General features: G+C 37.6%; 1 protein-coding gene across 1 annotated transcript in view; it reads right to left on the bottom strand.

Annotated features, from left to right (window-relative positions):
* Window positions 1-15,498: 15,498 nt before the first annotated feature.
* Window positions 15,499-20,239, bottom strand: part of LOC149233411 (uncharacterized) — a 196,239-nt gene continuing 191,498 nt past the window's right edge. The window contains exon 11 of the mRNA XM_089379747.1: window positions 15,499-16,399. Within this exon, the coding sequence (XP_089235873.1) occupies window positions 16,007-16,399 (393 nt within the window). The 3' untranslated portion in view covers window positions 15,499-16,006. The remainder of the gene's footprint in view (window positions 16,400-20,239) is intronic.

The following is a 20,239-nucleotide window of genomic DNA, read 5'->3' as shown; positions in this document are numbered from 1 at the left end:
ATAAATTATCGCCCAAGTATTATGGTCCTTACAATATGTTGCAAAAGATTGGTACTATGGCAAACAAATTGGAGTTGTCTGCATCTTCCCCCAAGTACACCCAGTTTTCCATGTTTCATGGTTAAAGAAGTTTATGGGTGACAACCTCCCAGTTCAAACAATGTTGCCAGAACTTGACAAAGAAGGAAAACTCATATTTGAGCCTGAAGCAGACACAAAAATAAGAACCCGACAACTACAAAATCAAATAATTTCAGAGTATCTCATTAAGTGGAAGAAATTACCCGCTGAAGATTCCACATGGGAGAATAAGAATTTTATACAAAAGCATTCAGAACTACTCAAGTGTTGAGGACAACATTTTTTGGAAGGAGGGGGGCATGTTAAATCCATATAATACTAGTGTATCCCCCTTATTGTTATTGTTAATGTAGCCCCCTATTGTTATTGTTATGCCCATGTATCCCCCTTGTTATTATTATGCCCCATAGAAGCCCACTATTGTTATTGGTGTGTCCTTACATTATTATTGTTATGTAGGCTCTGATTATATTATGACCCCGTAGACTCCTATATATACCAATGATGTCTTATCATTTGTATCATCAAATAATTGTTCATTTATGTAATGTAAATGAGGTTTCCCCCTCAAAGAGGATAATTTCTAAGTAGTTGATCTATCTTTTCTTTTGTTTTGTGAGTTGGCTGCATAACACATTTACACCAAACACATCTCAATAACACAAAAATCACGCTTCAATTTCCATTTGTTCTAACAAAATGCTATCCCCCAAATTATATTAACACCCCAAACATATAAGCTCATGCCACACAATTCTCTTTGTATTCCAACAATGACCAAACCTCAATTCAACTCCTCTCATGCTACAACCATGCTCCCTAAATCTTTCAACTAAGCCCATATAACAACATAATTTATTGTCATGGGTCCTCTAAAATGGAACTAGCAACTAACATTTCACTTCCTCCCTGTTAAACCTAATGAAATTCATCACAACTATTGACCATTTGTCTTCATCCAACTTAAATCCCATCATTATTAACACTATGACACCCTCTACAAATGATATATTTAACTACAATTACTACTTCCTTCGGCATCCATATATTGAACACACTCACTTATCCACACAACATCCACACATAAATCCAACTTCTCGCATTATAATTGCACTCCCGTCAAATTTCACTCACTTGACCTTGTAACCAACAATATTGCTTTCATAGTTCTGAGGGTTATCTCAATTAGTTGAGTCTTCTTGTTAAAAAACCTTTGTTATTAGAGGTCATAGGTTCAATTCTCTTGACACTCTCAATGTCAATTAGGGGTGGCAGAGCGGGAGGGATATTACTTAATCCCAATGGAATAATTGATGGGGTCTGGGAAGAAAAACCAACTATCAAGCTAAGATGTATGGTCTCCCACAAGGTCTATATATTGCTAAAGATAAGGGTATTAAATATATCATTGTCCTGGGAGATTCACTACTTACGATCCACTATCTCATTAATGGGAGTTGCCTGAAGGATAACTTTATTGCGTTGGTGCTTCAAAGAATTAAAAAATTGGTTGCATCCTTTTATACCAAGTAGTTTTTTCATATTATCATAATCAATAACATGGATGTTGATAAACAAGCCAATAAGGCATGCTCTTTAGAAGAGACTCGGTTAGAAAATAACGATTCTAGTAGTTATTGTCCTATCCCCTCATGGTTTATGGATCCTGTGATATTTTACCCCTTTGGTCCCTCCCCTACTTGGAATATAGTTTCTATGGTAATAACGCAGCCCTCCCTACCCAAATCTATATACCCCTTTCACCCAATTTCCCCTATCCAAGGCTCTCCATAAAAACTGCATCTATTTCGTTCGATCAAAGGTATTGTATCAGGGTTGGGTTATCATCCTATTAAAATTGGCAACTAGGGCCAAATTCCACCTTGGGACAACTCAATTTATGGAGATGATGATTGCATTAAATTCCTCTTTTCGAGAGGACCAAAATTGATATAAAGATCATATAATTTGGACAAGCAGAAGAGTGTTTTTGAATTTATGCCCACATGTGCAAATTGTTCAGGGAAACCACATCATAATGTAGGCTCATGAAGCTCAATGGACATGTCACTTCACCCTCAACGACTTATAAATACAAGGGACCTCTCACCACATTTTGCATCATCATCACTCACACATTCTTCTCTCTCCTCTCATTGGTTCATACAGCTATCGGGCATTCTCTTTCTCTCACACGTGTGGCAAGGAGGTTGAATTTCTGGATAGAATTATAGGGCCAAAAATTTCAAACTTTTCTACAATTTGACCAGCATTGACTTTAACTTTCTGGGAATCCTTTGACTTTGATTTTCAGGGAGAACTTTTGTCTCAACAAGCCGCATGTTTTGGCACAAAAACCAAAGCAAGAGGACTTTGATCTGCGTTGACCACAGGCCTATTTAACCGCAGGATTGACTTCAGGTTGACCTAGTTTGACCACAGATTTATGGCCATTTTGGATTGACTTTAACCACTACTAGAGGCCAACTTTGAAGGACTTTGACCTCGCTTCAAAGGAGAAGTTTGACTGTAGCATTGACCATCTTTGAATTTCTAGTTAGGGTTGAGTTTGATTGTAGTTGACCGCAGATTTGACAAGGTTGTTTTGACTTTGATTTGGCGAGTCAATTTGACTTTTTGTACTCTCTTTGTTAAACATTTGATATAATAATAAGAAGAATCGATCAAAGGGTTTTCCCCACATTGGGGTTTTTCACTAGTATCCACCAAATCTAGTGTCCTTTTTTCTTGGCTTGTCTTCTGCATTTTATTTTATGTTCTATCTATAGTTACTGTCAATGTGATTTATGGTTAATGTGATTGTTATTGGAAACTAATTTGGAAATTGTCATTAGGTTGCTTAAAGTACATTGAAGTAATTGTGCTAAGCATAGAACATACCGTTGTTAACTAAATTTAACATAGAATCAGAGCTGAGGTGAAGACAAAGCCCAAGCAAGAGAGAGAAAAGCAATCACCAAGAAAGATTTAATGGACAAGTTTCAATGGCTTCTTCATCTTACTTCAAGACTGATGACAAGCTCAATGACAAATATGACTATTATGCATGGAAGATGACTTTGGACCTGACTTTGGAGGAGCATGAAGTATTGGACTGTGTATAGGGAAAAGTGGTGGAGCCTCCTTCAAATGCGCCAGATGCTGCTAAGACAAAGTATAGAAAAGGTGAAGTCAAAGCAAAGAACATTTTGGTTGACTCTATTCAAAAGCATTTAATTGCCTATATTTCTAATTTGGGAACTTCTAAGGAGATATATGATAAGCTAGTTGGGGTGTTTAAAGTGAACAATGTAAATCAAATCCTCTTTCTCAAAAACAAGTTGAAAGACATCAAGATGGATAAAGGGGAGTTTATCCAATCATACTTCATGAGGACGACACAAATTAAGAATGACCTTCTATCTGTTGGAGAAGTTATTGCTGACAGAGAGCTCACCTTCGTTGCACTTGGGGGTATTTCAAGAGCATGGGATGTGTTTAACACCACCGTGGCACAATCAACTATGTACTGAGATACACTACCGAGAATTTGAGGCTACATGGATACACTGATACTGACTGGGTTGGCAGTATGGTGGATCGAAAGAGCACATCAAGATGTTGCTTCTCATTGGGGTCTGCTTCGATTTCATGGATGAGTAGGAAGCAGAAATTGGTTGCTTTAAGCCTCGTTGAGGCCGAATACATTGCAACTAGTATGGCCTGTTGTGAGGTTGTTTGGTTGAGGAAGCTCTTTAGTGAGCTATTTGAGCACGTGTTGGATACCACCGTGATCTTCTGCGACAACCAGAATGGGATTTTCCTTTCATAGAATCTTGTGTTCCACGATTACTCCAAGCATATTGATATCAGGTACCACTTTATCCGGGATATGGTACAATAGGGAGCAATAAGGCTCCAACACATCAGGACTAATGAGAATGTCACAAACATCCTAACGAAGCCCTTAGGGAACGTCAAATTCTTAGCCTTTCGATAGACTTGGACTCAAGGAAAGACCCTCCCATGAGGGTGTCACTTGAGTTGGACATTGAGATCTGGGAGCTCCTAGGGGTTTGGGGTACTTTTTGGAGCTATGAGCAACCATAGGGTGAGTGGTTCACCTTCCCCTATTGGTGCGCTGCGTACAAGGCGAGTGGCTCATCTTCCCCTATGATACCCCATGACGGTCGACATGTGTGTAGGGTGAGTGGTTCACCTTCCCCCACGATTGATGACATGTGTGTAGGGTGAGTGGTTCACCTTCTCCTACAATTGACATATGCATAAGATGAGTGGTTCAACTTCTCCTATGGCATATGAGCATAATGAGTGGTTCACCCTCTCTTGTTGCCGCAGCATACATCCTACCCACATAGTTCAGTACTTGTGGGAAGTACCTCTCATCTAGCCAATGAGTTGGGAAAAATGGATAGGGACCATAGCACCACAGGTGGACACATCATGTAGTGTCATACTCCCTATGTCTAAGATGCATGGTGTTCAACAACTTGATCTGGGATTAAGTCTGATTGAGGTTCTACTTCTAAACTGACTTTTGTCAGTGGAGAGTGGTAAGGTCTTGTGACTCACTCTCGATCTATTCTTCTTCCTTATTCATATCAGTGTTCAATAGTGCAGAGACGAGATGAGATGAGATACAGAAATCGTACATGACGATAGGATGGCATGATAATAGATGGATTGGAAAGTGGAATTCTCCCTAGTTGAGAGGGAGCGTTAAAATTAGCAACTAGGGCCAAATTCCACCTTGGGACAACTCATTTGATGGAGATGATGATTGCATTAAATTCCTCTTTTCAATAGGACCAAAATTGATAAAAAGATCATTTAATTTAGACAAGCAAAAGTGTGTTTTTGAATTTATGTCCACACGTGCAAATTGTTCAAGTTGGCTACATCATCATGTAGGCTCATGAAGCCCAATGGACGTGTCATTTCACCCTCAACGACTTGTATAAATACAAGTGACCTCTCACCTCATTTAGCATCATCACTCACACATTCTTCTATCTCCTCCTCTCATTGATTCATACAACTATTGGGCATTCTCTTTCTCTCACACGTGTAGCAAGGGCATCGAATTTCTGGACAGAATTACAAGGTCGAAAATTTCAGACTTTTTTGCAGTTTGACAAGCGTTGACCAATGTTGACTTTGAATTTCTAGGCATCCTTTGACTTCGATTTTCAGGGTGAATTTTAGTCTCAGCAAGCCGCATTTTGGACACAAAAACTGAGGCAAACGGACTTTGACTTGCGTTGACCACAGGTCTGTTTGACCATAGGGTTGACTTCATATTCACCAAGTTTAACTACAGATTTTATGACTGTTTTGGGTTGACTTTGACCACTGCTAAAGGTCAAATTTGACTACCTTTGACCAAGATTCAAAGAAGTTTGATTGTTGTGTTGACCATCTTTGACTTTCTGGTTAGCGTTGAGTTTCACTGCAGTTGACTACAGATTTGACAGGGTTGTTTTGACTTTGATTTGGTGAGTCAATTTTGACTTTTTGTACTCTTTCTCTCTTTGTGTTGAACATTTGATATAATAATAAGAAGAATCGATCAAAGATTTTTCCTCGCATTGGGAATTTTCCTTGGCATCCACCAAATCTAGTGTCCTCTTGTTTTGGCTTGTCTTCTACATTTTATTTTCTGTTCTATCTACAGTTACTGTCAATGTGATTTATGGTTAATGTAATTGTTATTGCAAACTAATTTGGAAATTGTCTACAAGTAAAAACATGCCAATTGTATCATTCACAGTTGAAACTCACTGATCAATTGTTGGCTCTCCAACATGAGATCTCTCGCCTGGAGGATGAGGTGGTTGTGCTTTGGGGCATAATTATGGAATGTAGACTCAACAAATATGCCCATGTAACCAAGGTCATCTCCAAGTGGACCCAGGCGAGCGAGACATTGACCTCAACAGGACAGCGACAGAAAACGACTAGTTTTCATTCTGATGAGTGGATAGTCTATCTTTCGCCCCTTTTGCAGTTTTGTAAACTCTATATACATGGGCCTATAGTTAGTCTACTAGTTTCTTTCCATGTAATGGCCTTGTCGTCACTTCAAACTCTGGTTTATCCTGAATATAAGTAGTGTAATCTCCCGAGTATTTGCTATGTTTCGACGCAAACTTAACACCAAAAGTACTGATTTTTGTTTAAAAGAACACAACAGTATTGCTTTCCTATTTCCTCCAACATAAACTCAGACATTATACATTTGACTTCTTCATTCCATAAAATAACATCCAACCCTTGTCTCCACTCCCCTTGTTAACTCTTATCATCTTTTTAACCCTTACCATCACCATAATTGATGCAGGAATATTCAGCTCAACAATTTTATTACATTCTAGTTAACTTAGGGGGTCTTGTGTTTTCAAGGAAGTTGGATTCCTATTTATGTAATTATTAATGTTTTGAGTGATTAGAATAGGAATTAATTAGATATTGTGAGGATATTTGTAAATGCTCTCAAATGTAGCAGAACATGAGTGATGATGAGTGATGACGAAAGAGTTGGAAATCAATTATAAGTCTTAGACTAGAAAGCAGTGTCATGATTCGTGGAACTAGAGAGGATTCTTAAGGATTACTGGAGTTAAAAGTGGACTTAGAGGATATTCGGGATTTAATTCAGCAGATTAAGGATTTGAACCAGAATTGGTTAAACAAAACCTTTTGTATAAATGTAAGCCTAAATGGCATAATAAGGAGGTAGAGAGTTAGTCAGTCAGTCAGAGAGTCAGAGAGTCAGTGATTTACGCCTACGGGTGGGAAAGGAAAGGCCACTGATATTGAAAATCAAGCCGAGAAAGAAATTCCTGTGTGTTATGAAACCAGCTCACAAAAAGATAGAAAAGAGAGATCCACGCATTAGAATTCAGCCTCTTCGAGGGGGCAACCTCCTTTACATTACATAAATGAACAATTCTTGGATGATACAAATGAAAATACCTCCTTTCTATATATAGGAGTCTAAGTGGTCCCAATACAATCAAAGCCTACATAACAATAATATTGTAGGGCACAACAATAACAATAGTGGGCTTCTATGTGGCACAATAGTAACAATATGGGCACTACATGGGTACATCAATATAATAAGTGGGTTGTACTAATAACAATAAGGGGTTACACTAGTAGTATAGGGGCCTAACACTGTGCAAATGGTTGTTTATCAATACAAATAACTCGATTCAGAGTTTGTGTGATGTGTATTTGAATTATAAGTTGTGTGAATTTGAGTAATTATGCGTAATGTAGGTTGCAGGTGTGCAGAACCAAAGGAGAAGTGCAGAGAGCAGTGTTATGGTTTTACACACAGACAATATTAGAGGAAGCCTTTAATGTTACAGCGAAGGTGAAGGAAGCGTAAAAGCACGATCAGAGATCAAGATCATAACAAGTGAAGATCGTGAGGCGAAGACAAATTCACAAGTGGAAAAACGAACGAGCGATTACACAATAAGAATCAAAAGAACGTAACAGTGTTCAGGAACCGTTGGATCCATCAAATCAACGAACGAGGTTGTATGTGATAGAAGGCTAAGATTAAGTCGCGCAAAATAAAGTTAAGAAGATGAACTGCAGAGATTAAACCCACGTGCTTGAAGAAGGATGTAGTGGCATTCACAAGGGGTAAGTAGTTTTTTGCGCACCCTAAAGGTGATAAGCGGTCTTTCAAAATTTCACGTAATTACCTTTAGCGGCTAACACGTAGCAAACGATGGAGAGAGAAAACCACTTTTCTTGCATGCTATCAATTTGATATCGCCCATACAAGTATCTGCGCGAGATTGCTCGATAACCGTTGGATCAGGCAAGATTGATCAACGGTGGAGATCAGCGAAGCTGGTTGGCGATCGGGTGACGCGACAGTCGTTGGATTTGGTGGAGCAGCTCAACTGTAGAGATCGTCTGGGTTAGTTGATGATCGGGTGACGCGATAACAGTCAGATCGAGGAATGAGATCGACGGCGGAGATTGAATGCGCTAAGGAGAGCATCGATATATGTGCAAAGGTTTGAAGAATCGCATAAAGGTAAGGTTTAAACGTGGGTTATGCATCTTTCTATTATACAAGAGTTATAATAGAAATAAGCGAGATTAATGTATTTTGGGTTAAGTTAAGAATTAACGAAAGATTATGGAGGGGGTTGTGTAAGGTTCCGCTTAAAGGCTTATCAAAGGTTTAGACTTTGGATAGTTTAAGTCAAATGAAATGTTTCCGCATAGAGTTTACTTAAAAAGACTTAAGCATTTGATTAAAGAGAGTTAAACCTTGGGTTAAGGAAGGTTTCTCTAAGTATGGAATTTTCAGAATTCCTGGGACACACATAGTGTGACATGCAATTGTATTTGCATACTGTGGGTATATGCGGCTTGGGTTGCATCATTGGGATATTTGCGGCTTGGGTTTCATCATTGGTATTAGAGAAGAACAACGAAATCTTGCATGTAAGAATTCTTTGAGAAAACTTAGAACAAAGTTATGTTTTGAAAGTATGTATGCAGGCAAGAGGAGATCAGATTTTAAATATGACAAACAATAGGCACACGAAGATAAAGTGTAGCAGAATTGCAAATACAAAGGAAACAAAGAACAATCCATTCAAAGTGCAAGTGAATGGTAGAACAAGATCATGCAAAGGTCTTGAATGTAGTGACATAAGAAGGTGAGAAGATTGCAACAACCTAGAGCAAGGAGTGTTCAATTGGTTCCAGAGGAAAGAACCAAAGAGATGCCAAAAGACTGAACTCAGAGGAGAGAAGCCTAGTGAGGCATGTGTAGCAAAAAGGAGACTCGTTACTGCAGAGGTTTTGTTGCAGCTTACAGGAAGATCATAAAGGCAATTCCACAAGAGGATGCGGGTAGAATTGCTAAGGGATGAAGAAAGCTAGTAAGACTTTCTAAGTGAAAGAAGAGGTGGTCAGAACCTAGTATTTCATTGTAATTGAAATACAAGAGGATAGTTGTGTTCTTAAAAGGTGCAGATGAGTTGAAGCCTAGAAGGAGCAGAGAGAAGTGCTCAAAGAGGTTCGAGAGAATAGAGAACCAAGTGCTTGCCAAAAGACCAGCAGGAAGGACTTGATGTTCTAGAGGCTTTAATATAGCGCATAGTAAGTGAGTGAGGAACTCATGAAGATAGAGAAGAAGATGACTACTGATAGTCATAACAAAGATAACAGAAGTTCTGAAGAAGACCATAGCGAAAGAAAAGTGAAGAAGGAGGATGCCAAGGCAAATGGCAAGAAAATGAGTCAAGAGGAGCGTGACAAGGAGATTGCAGAGTTAAAAGAACAACTTAATGTATTAAGGATGATACTAGAAGAAAACCAAACACAAGGTTGGGTCTTGAGGAAAAATCCAGTGAAATGCTCTGAGTTACAGAGAAGGATACAACAGAGGCAAGTAAAGTGGCTAGCAGAAAAACTCAGAAAAGTTGAGTTGGAAATGGAAGTTTCCATTTGTGAAGCAAAACAGAGTGAAATTCTAAGAGAAGATGAAGACTAGAGATCTGTGGAAGATCTTCTGAATTATTGTGAGAATTGAAGACATTAAGGAGATATGAGGTCTGAAGCATCAAGTGAGACCACAAGGTCTTATGCTTTTAAAACTGATAGTTTATGTATGATTACAGGTATTGCAAGAGAAAAGCAACTTTGTGAAGATGTCTTCCGGATGGATGAAGATCTTGAAGTGAAAGGTGACAAAGAATATTTCTCAGAAGAGGAAGAATTTCAGTGGTTACAGCAGAAAGAGTCTATAGATGAGTTACTCAATGAGAGAAGACAGTGATTTAAAGTTGTCATAGAGATGGAAGATTAGGATATTATTCTGATGAAAAACGAAGGAATATTGTCTCAGAGAGGTAATCTAATGAATTTGATTAATGTTATTGATGAAAAACAAATGCAAAAGAATATTTATGCAGATGATGGGACAAGGATAGCTCTTGAAAAAGGATTACAAAGAGACAGCGAGGGAAAATGTATTGAAAAAGGACATCTATTGAAAGATGATAATAAATAAGAAATATATGCAAAAGATTTAGCAAAGGGAGGAAGGACATCTGATGATTGATCACTAACAAAGAAAGGTTTTGCAGAGGATGAGCAGTCTTTTGAAGCTGTCAAAAGTATGGAAGAGTATCTTTCAGAAGATGAATACTCTGAAGTAAAGAAAGATGGAGAATGTCTTTTGAATAAGGAAAGCAGTGAATTATTACGGCAGAAAGAATTTAGCAATACATTGATGTTTGAAGTTGTTACAACCCAGGAACAATTTCTTGTGAAAGAAGGAGATGAGAATCAGTGTAAAGAGCTGATATGTGAAGCAACAGTTGAGATTGTTGAACCTTATAATTTTCAAATTGATAATTTGTGTATAAATGCAGGAATTACAAGTGATGATGAAATACTTATGAAGTGTCACGGCAAAATTGAATTGCTAGAATATTTGTTGGAAAACTCAGAGTATGACAATGTCATTGCAGAGGAAGGAGTTCACTACAGTGGACAAGAGTAGAAAGACATCATTGACGCAGATGGTGTGGAAGAGAGACTTGCTCACAGTTTCGAGAGTCCTTTAGAGAATTCTTTAGAGAGGTTGAATCAGCATATTGATGTGCTAATAGAAGAGGAAAAATTAGAGCAGCGTACTGAGATGTTGTCAGAGAAGGAAAAGGCACTGAGAACTTATGTTTTTCATTTTAATAATTGTTTTGTGAGTGCAAGTTTTGTTGCAGATGCTAGAGAAAATTTGGCACATATGAGCATTCAAGTAAAGAAGGAAGAGAAAAGAAAGTATGTTGGAATTGATGAACAATATAGTGATGTATTTGAGGGGAATCAAGTACAAAGGAAATTGGAGGACAATTTACTTTTTAAAAGTACATTTGCAGATATTGAACAGAGGTTGTTTGGACAGCAACAAGAGGGTAAGGATGAAAGGGCAGTAGTAAGGATCCAACAACTTCCAAGAGAAGACAGCGAACAACAATTTGAAAATGAGTTGACAAAGTACAACAACAAATGGCAAAGTAATTATCAGTCAGAAGATAAATTAGACATGGAGATTGAAGGAATAATAAGATTGATGAAGAAAGTGCCTCAGAAGAAAACAGCGCTAAGAAGGCCAAGGAGTATCAGACTGTGAAAGAAAAGCTAGTGGGGTAAAACAACATAAAGTGTGGAAACCTAGAGAACATCGACAAACAACCACAGCAACCAAAGACAAATTACAGAACAAAGTATGGGATCAATGAAGACAAAGGTCAGAAGCACATGATCAGGAGACCATGATTATTTTAACCTTGGGAGTCTGATGCAGGAGCATTCAGCTCAACAATTTCATTACATTCTAGTTAACTTAGGGGGCCTTGTGTTTTCAAGGAAGTTGGATTCCTTTGTATGTAATTATTAATGGTTTGAGTGATTAGAATAGGAATTAATTAGATATTGTGAGGAAATTTGTAAATGCTCTCGAATGTAGCAGAACATGAGTGATGACGAAAGAGTTGGAAGTCAATTATAAGTCTTAGACCAGAAAGTGGGGTCATGATTCGTGGAACTAGAGAGAATTCTTAGGGATTACTGGAGTTAAAAGTGGACATAGAAGATATTCAGGATTTAGTTCAACAGATTAAGGATCTGAACCAGAATTGGTTAAACATAACATTTAGTATAAATGTAAGCTTAAATGGCATAGTAAGGAGGTAGAGAGTCAGTCAGTGAATCAGGAGTTAGAGAGTCATTGATTTAGGCCTACGGGCAAGAAAGGAAAGGCCACTGTATTGAAAATCAGGGTGAAGAAGAAATCCATGTGTAAATGGTTGTTTATCAATACAGCTAACTCGAATCAAAGTTTGTGTGATGTGTATTTGAATTATAAGTTCTGTGTGAACTTGAGTAATTTTGCGTAACGTACGTTGCAGGTGTGCAAAATCAAAGGAGAAGTGCAGAGAGGAGTGTTATGGTTTTACACATAGACAGTATTGGAGGAAGCCTTTAATGTTATAGTGAAGGTGAAAGAAGCATAAAGGCGCAAGCAGAGATCGAGATCAGAACAAATGAAGATTGTGAGGTGAAGACAAATACATGGGCGAAAAGTCGAATGGGCGATTACACTAAGAATCAAAAGAACGTAACAGTGTTTAGGAACCGTTGGATCCATCATATCAACGGATGAGGTTGTGTGCAACAGAAGGCTAAGATTAAGTCGCGCATAATAGAATTAAGAAGATGAACGGTGGAGATTAAACCCGCGTGCTTGAAGAAGGATGAAATGGTATTCGCAAAGGGGTAAGTAGTTTCTCACACGCCCTAAAGGTGGTAAGCGGTCTTTCAAAATTTCACGCAATTACCTTTAGCGGCTAACACGTACCAAACGATGGGGAGAGAAAACCACTTTTCTCGCGTGCTCTCAATTTGATATCGCTCGTACAAGTATCTGCGCGAGATTGCGTGATAACCGTTGGATCAAGCAGGATTGATCAACAGTGGAGATCAGCCAAGTTGGTTGGCGATTAGTGATGCAACAGTCGTTGGATTGGGTAGAGCATATCAATGATAAAGATCATCTGGGTTAGTTGATGATTGAGTGACACGATAACCGTCGGATCAAGGAATGAGATCGACGATGGAGATTGAATGCGCTAAGGAAAACATCAATATATGTGCAAAGGTTTGAAGAATGGCAAAAAGGTAAGGTTTAAACGTGGGTTATGAATATTTTTATTATACAATAGTTATAATAGAAATAAGCGAGATCAATGTATTTCGGGTTAAGTTAAGAATTAACCAAAGTTTATGGAGGGGGTTGTGTAAGGTTCCGCTTAAAGGCTTATCAAAGGTTTAGACTTTGGATAGTTAAGTCAAATGAAACGTTTCCGCATAGAGTTTACTTAAAAAGACTTGAGCATTTGATTAAAGAGAGTTAAACCTTGGTTTAAGGAAGGTTTCTCTAAGTATGGAATTTTCAAAATTCTTGGGACACATAGTGCGACATGCAATCGTATTTGCACACTGTGGGTATATGCGGCTTAAGTTGCATCATTGGGGTATATGCGGCTTAGGCTGGCATCAATAATTGAACCCATCCCTCCAAATAATGTTATCTACATATTTTAATTCCAAATGTCTCTAGAACTACTAATTTTCTTCCTTTAAATACTTTCCCATGTCTATTATCATTTCTAATGTCTCTTTTAATCCCAATAACAATAAACTTATAACGCAGCGAAAAATACGCCAACCTCATCCAATACCATAATTCAAATAATCACACCTTCTAGACCAACATAACCTCGATGCTTTGCTCATCTAAGATCATCTAAAACACTAATTTCATGAATTTATGCATGTTTAATCTAAAATCCTCAACTCAACCTATTATTACTTCGATGTCGACAAACCCTTGATTTAAAAACCCTTTGGGTGAGGTGTACTACTCTATGCTTAGATTTTTACTTAGGATGACATCTATGAACATGGGAAGCCAGCCATTGGGTTTCTCTCAAGTAGTGAAACCATGCACCAAAAGCATGGCATCCACGGGAAAGCGATAGATTACATGTTCAAATCAGATTGAGACCCTTTTAGTTGCCTTCTCTTGTAGTTAGAGATTGAAACCATCCTTCATCCAAATAAAGCCCCAAGAGTTACCTCAAACAATCAAACCATCCACTAGAGGCATGTTACAAGGAGGCCATAGATCACATATTAAAATCCAAATCAAATCACAAGCAAATATCTTGGGAAAGTAGTCTCCCAAAACCCCCAGTGAATCATTCAACGAAATGGGAAGCCTACATAATTATATCAAAGTAGTAGTCTTCAAGTTGCACATGCAATCCAACAAACAAATGTAACTTTTGATAATAAAAAAATCAAACGTTAGATTCTGTCCTTTTATCATTTTTTTCCATTGTCGATATTTATGCTAAAGGAGCTTGATGGGAAAAAATGATAGAATCAATTGTGAAGTTGGCAAACTAACATTAGTTTTTCCCTTCATGATTGTTTGTTCCCATGCTCACATCAGTTCAGTAAAGCAAGCACAAGTGCTCCTTGTCAAGCAGCATGTGTTTGCAATTTCTAGTGAACCTCACCTGTTGCACATAAACTACAAGTGAACCTTACGTGTTGCACACAAACTAAAAAGACCTGCAATTTCAAGCGCACCCTACCTGTTGCAGACAAACTAGAAGACGAGGAGCAGATGTGCTTGCCTCACTGAATTGATGTAAACATAGAAATAAACAATCATGGAAGGAAAAACTAACTGTCAGTTCTCGAACTTCACAATGGATTCTATTATCTTTTCCCATTTCAGCTCCTTTAGAATAACTTCAACAATGAATAGAAATGATACAAAAACATAATCCTTGCCTACCTTTGAGATGCATAGTTCCCTTGATTATATCCAGAAATTTTGAGATGCATAGTTCCCTTCATCGTAATCAGAAATTTTAGAATACCCAAAAGCAAGTGAACCTTACCTGTTGCACAGAAACTTGAGGACTTTTCCTAGTGTAGAGCACAAAAAATCATTGTCTTCAGTTACAGCTAGATGCAGCACACTGTCTAGACTGTTACTGAGATAACACATTTTATCAATTGCATAATTGAATTGATCTAGAAATACCCATCAAGATTCTCAATTTTATTTACTCCCATTCGAAAAGTCATATTAATTAAATAACTTGAACTCTCAAGCAATTCTGGATAGCATAAATGGAAACTGTTGAAAAGCAAACCTTCTCAGAATGAAGTTCCAGACCATATATTTACGGAGTTCATTCCAGTAATAATCAAATATTATTTCATGCGAAGATTAGCAAGCTCAATTTGTTTATTACAATTAAAAGGATTAAAATCAACAAATATATGATGTAAATTGTCCAAGTCTAATACAAAATGCAAACTTCCAAATATGTGAAGAGAAAAACCATGTGGAAGAAACACTAACCACATTGAAACCCAATGCAACCTCCCATATTAACCATTGTGGAATCTAAATTACATGGTGTCTTTGAGTAGATATGGCCAGGATTAGAAAGCAAACATGAAATTAATGGAAAGTGCCAATTTGGGCCCTCTTTGGCTACAGAATGCGATTGATGAATTCATTCCCCTAGAAGGCAACAAAGAAGTTCCATATACAGACCAATATGTTGGAAGATTGCAAAGAGATAGCTCATTCATTTGCACAGTGAAATACCTGTATTTTCCAAGCAACAAGCCAGTGACATGAATTGAGTTGGGGAGCAACAAACATATTTGTATAAGCCCAAATGGTACTTGTCAAATGAAAAGGATAAACATTGCGAATGGAAAAATCACAATACCTTCATTTTTCTTTTAACGCCAGAATACTGATAAACAATATTTAAAAGATAAATATTACGATTGACAATACATTTTAGTGTTATGATGGATAATATGCTTTGTTGTTCAGTTTCCATTGGTGAAGAATAGCCAATCCATTTAAGATGAACTCATCCCTGTTAACAGCGTTAATTTTCTTTATTTCCCATGGTGCCATGTAGTGGAGGAGAAACCCACAGGCTTATTGTCAATACATCAGCGCTCAGAAATTAAAGCACCACCAATTTCATGAATGATGATTCACTATGACACATGATATTACAAGGATACCGGTTGTACAACAGCATCAGCGGGAATTTAACATGCACAAGTTTAAAAATGAAAGAACAGCCAGTAAACTCCTCCAGATGCCAAGCGCTTCACAAGCTTGGACATAACGCTCTTCTAAAAAGATTTACCTGTAAAATTGTCAAAGGACATGGCATATACAGAAATGTACTTCCAATAAACAATTCACAAAGAGGAGATTTAAAGTGGAATCAGAGACAACTAATTATTGCTGGTAACTAGAGAAACCGACTTTGCTAGTGAATTGTTTTTCCTTTGAAGCACCAACAGAGATATCTGAATTGCCTGATAAGGAATCACTGTGGCTCGGTCTAGCCCAGATCTTAAAATGCCCCTCATGACAAGCAGTTAGAATTGAACCTTTCGTGAAAATTAAGCCAGAAAGTGGTTCAGTATGTACACGGTGAGCCACTATGGGTGAAAGCTTTGGGACATCTCTCATACTTGGTGCAGGCTGAAGGACCCCAACTGCATGCACACTGTCCCAGTGGGAAGATTGGCTGCCTCCACTAAATGTAGGAGATCCTCCCGGAAGATATCTTCGGAATGGCACAATGATTTCATCCATTACTAAGTCCCACAAAAGTAATTGTGTATCCTGGTCAAACAGATGTGAACATCAGTAAAAACAGGCCCTTAAAATTAAAGGTAATAGATTTATATCCCACTTATGCTTCATTAACTGCTAACCAGGCTTCTTTGCCACATTTTGAGAGTCTTACAGTCAGTTGCAAACTTGATTGCAATAAGCAACACCAAAATCTGTAGACATCCAGTTTCGGTGCCCAAAGGAAATTACATTCCTCCATTTTGTTGGAATTATATATTCAATACTGGGTTACGCTATAACTAGAATGCTGAAACTACAACATTATCCAAAGGATAAATAAATAAATGACGATCTTCAATTGGCAGGTGAGAAAGCATTATTTGGAATTCATGAAAATAACCACCTCAAAACTGGATGTCATCCTTAAGCACTGCAAAGCAAAAACACTTTAAGACTAGTAGGAAGCAATATCTTATATACCTTAAATATATTACAAAGACTTAGTAAGGGTGACAATATTAGCTATTTATCCAATAGGAATCCAGTAAAGACTGTCTGTTAGTGAGGAGGTATAATGACAATGAAAATGTGTCTGTAATTAATATGGTAATTCTCATATTATATGATTAACTCTTTATTGTTAGATGGTTTTCAAGACTGTTTACTTTAGATTCACCATTTATAATCAGCCAATGTCATGTAACCTAACTGACCATTTCATCCACTATAAGGAGCAATTAGAGATGTCTTTCCCTGAATGCTTCTGTCAAGAAGTCGTGAATGTCAGATATTCTCAGTCTCTTATTTACATTATGGTTTCATTTCTTTTCCAGTTTCAGTTTCATCTTCTTTCTCCTAGACCCACATCCACCATGTGTATCAAAAAACAATTGGAAATCTGGTAAATCAAATCAAATCTTGCACTAGAATTGAAATTCCTCTTGCATAACCTCTCAGAGCACAACCCTATAAGTTGAAGAATAAAGAGAAACACACAACCACCTTGATTAGACATCACAATATTATTTGACAACTCAATATGTTGGTCAAGGGTCATTACTCATCTTGAATGGTTTAATAATTACATTTACTCATTGTTTTGGCACACGATTCTTTGGAAAAGAACTTCACAAATAAAAAAGTTAATTCTAAATGTCAAAATCAGTGTTGTGAACATCGCGATGTTATCGCGCTTTTTTCAACAGAACAATTTTATCGACCAGTAATATCAGCAATTTCTTCGAGTTGAAAAAATCGTGAACAAATCGCGAGTCGAGCAGTAATAATTGCTGGGTGCAGCAACAACGAGTTTTCAAAGCGAATTTTTGGTTTTTTTTTTTTTTTTTTTTTCTAATTTTGCAAACAGAAGGCAAGAGTGAGAGCTAAGGAAGAGGAAAACTCATCTACAAGGGCAAGAAAAGAGAAAAGTGAACAAATTTAGCATCCTAAGCAAAACAAATTCAAGTTTGGACCAAGTTTCTTCAGCAGAGCGTGGTTTTCAGGTATGGGCATCAAATTTGGCATTTTTTTTGTTTTTTTCTTGTTTTTCCTTAGATTTCTATCACCCATTTATTTTTCATGATTTTTGTTTGGATTTGAGTGTATTTTTTTGTCATTTTTGTTGCATGTAGTGGAGAGAATTTTTTTGGGTCAAAAATGCAAAATCTTGATTGTTAGTTTTATTTGTTTAATTTCTTCTTGTGCCCTAGTTTTTTTCAATCATTTTTGCTTGGGTTTGAATGTGTATTTTTTGCCATTATTGTTGCATTGGGTTGAGGGATTTTTTGGTCAAAAATTCAAAATGTTGTATTTACATTTTAATTTCATTTGTTTAACTTGCAATTCTTCTTGTGCCCTAGGTTCAAACTTCAAACTTCAATCTTACATTAAAACTCAAGATTCAACAAAGTTACAAACATGCCAAAGAAATTGGACCCTCTGTGGGAATTTGGTGAACCTGATAAAGGGTTTGACAAATCAAATTTGACTTGCAAATTATGTGGGCATCATATGACGGGGGGGTATACAGATTGAAGAATCACCTTGCACAAGTTCCTAGACATGAGGTAGGTTCTTGCTCAAATACAAATCCAGAAATCATCCGAAGAGCCCTCAAATCATTAGAAAAAATAGAGACAACCAAATTGTCCAAGGCAACTCTGAAGAGTCAAATAGCAGGGAGTAGAGTGTCAGGATTGGGAGGTGACCGTGAGAGTGGTACTGGTTCTACTTCACCATCAGCATGTACACCCAACCTTGTAGCTACCTCATCATTTTTTGTTCCTAGAACGACACTTGGTGCACAACCATCTATCTCGTCAGTTATTAAAAAAGGGAGAAGGAAGAAGCTGACAAGTTGTTGGGCAAATTTCTTATTTGGAGTGATATTCCTTTCCGCATTGCCAAGAACAATCCATTTTTCCACCCCGCGGTTGATGCTATTGCTATTGTTCGCCCAGGGTACAAAGTCCCTTCATATGATTACTTTAGAAGGCGCATTCTTCAAAATGAAAAGGTTGACTGCACTAAGAGATTGGAGGAGTTTAGGGAATCATGGACACACACAAGATGCACTGTGATGTCAAATGGCTGGACCAATCAAAAGGGTAGAAGCCTTATTAACTTCTTGGTTAATTGTCCCAAGTGGACAATATTTATGAAATTTGTTGATGAATCTACACATATCAAAGATACACAGTTATTATGTGATTTGTTGCATGTGTTCATTCAAGAGGTCGGTCCACAACATGTTGTCCAAGTCATAACGCTGCAAATTATGTTGTTGTTATGGAGAGGCATCCTAACTTATTTTGGACATCTTGTGCTGCACACTGCATTGATTTGATGTTGGAGGACACAGGAAAAATTTCTTTTGTCAAGGATATTGTTGAATCATCAAAAAGCACTACAAAATTTATATATAATCATACATCGGTGCTTCATTTGACGAGAACATTCACAAACAACAAGGAGTTGGTGTGCCATGCCATTACACGGTTTGCCACAATTTTCATATCTCTTCAATCCCTCTTGAATTGTATGTGGGATGTGAAGAGAATGTTTCTTTCATATGGGTGGTGTATTTTGGCATATAGCCGCAAACCAGAGGGAGAGGCCATGCGCAGGTTAGCTTCATACCAGGAAAACTTCTGGGCAGGAGTGCAGGAGGTGTGTAGCATTACTGAACCTTTGGTAAAGGTTCTTCGATTAGTTGATGGAGACAAGCCCGCAATGGGATACTTGTATGAGGCCATGGATAGGGCCAAAGAATCCCAGCGTTGCGAACATCGCGATCAGGATTAAATAAGCGGGGGTCCAAAATCGGGAAAAAGCCCGGAAAATCTTGAAAAAAATCAATAAAAATCAGCAAAAAATCGGTAGATACAACGATATTCATTTTTTCAATTTTTTTAATATCTAAAGCATCTACAACATAAAATAAATGCATTGACACATAAATATGATAAAAGAACTAATATATAAAATGTGTAATATCATTTCTAGTGCTACATCACACATAACAATGAATCATGTCCTGAATACTAAGTCCTGAGTCCCAACTCAGCCTCAAAATATCAACAAAAAATATAATAATGTATCTCATATCACAAGCCATAATGTCATATACAATGAAATGAACCAAATAACTAATACTATTGATTTCCTCTACTCCTCTTGCAAGAAAATGCAACAGCTTTCCCTCTAGATGTGGATGGCAGTGGAGTTGGCAGTGGACTCTGTTGTATTCTAGAAGCTGAAGAACTAAGAGCTATAGGAGGTAGACCACATACTCTACTGGTGACAGGGATAACCTGGGTGGGTGGTCTCACCTCCTCCTCCTCCACCCCCTCCACTACCTCCTGCTCTAACCAATCAGCGGTTGACTCC

The sequence above is a fragment of the Pinus tabuliformis genome, chromosome J (assembly GCF_031772625.1).
Source record: "Pinus tabuliformis cultivar Carrire ecotype Pingquan chromosome J, CPIR1, whole genome shotgun sequence".
In the NCBI taxonomy this organism is placed as follows: Eukaryota; Viridiplantae; Streptophyta; class Pinopsida; order Pinales; family Pinaceae; genus Pinus; species Pinus tabuliformis.
The sequence above is the reverse complement of the archived record's forward strand: the minus strand, read 5'-3'. Positions and strand labels throughout refer to the sequence as shown.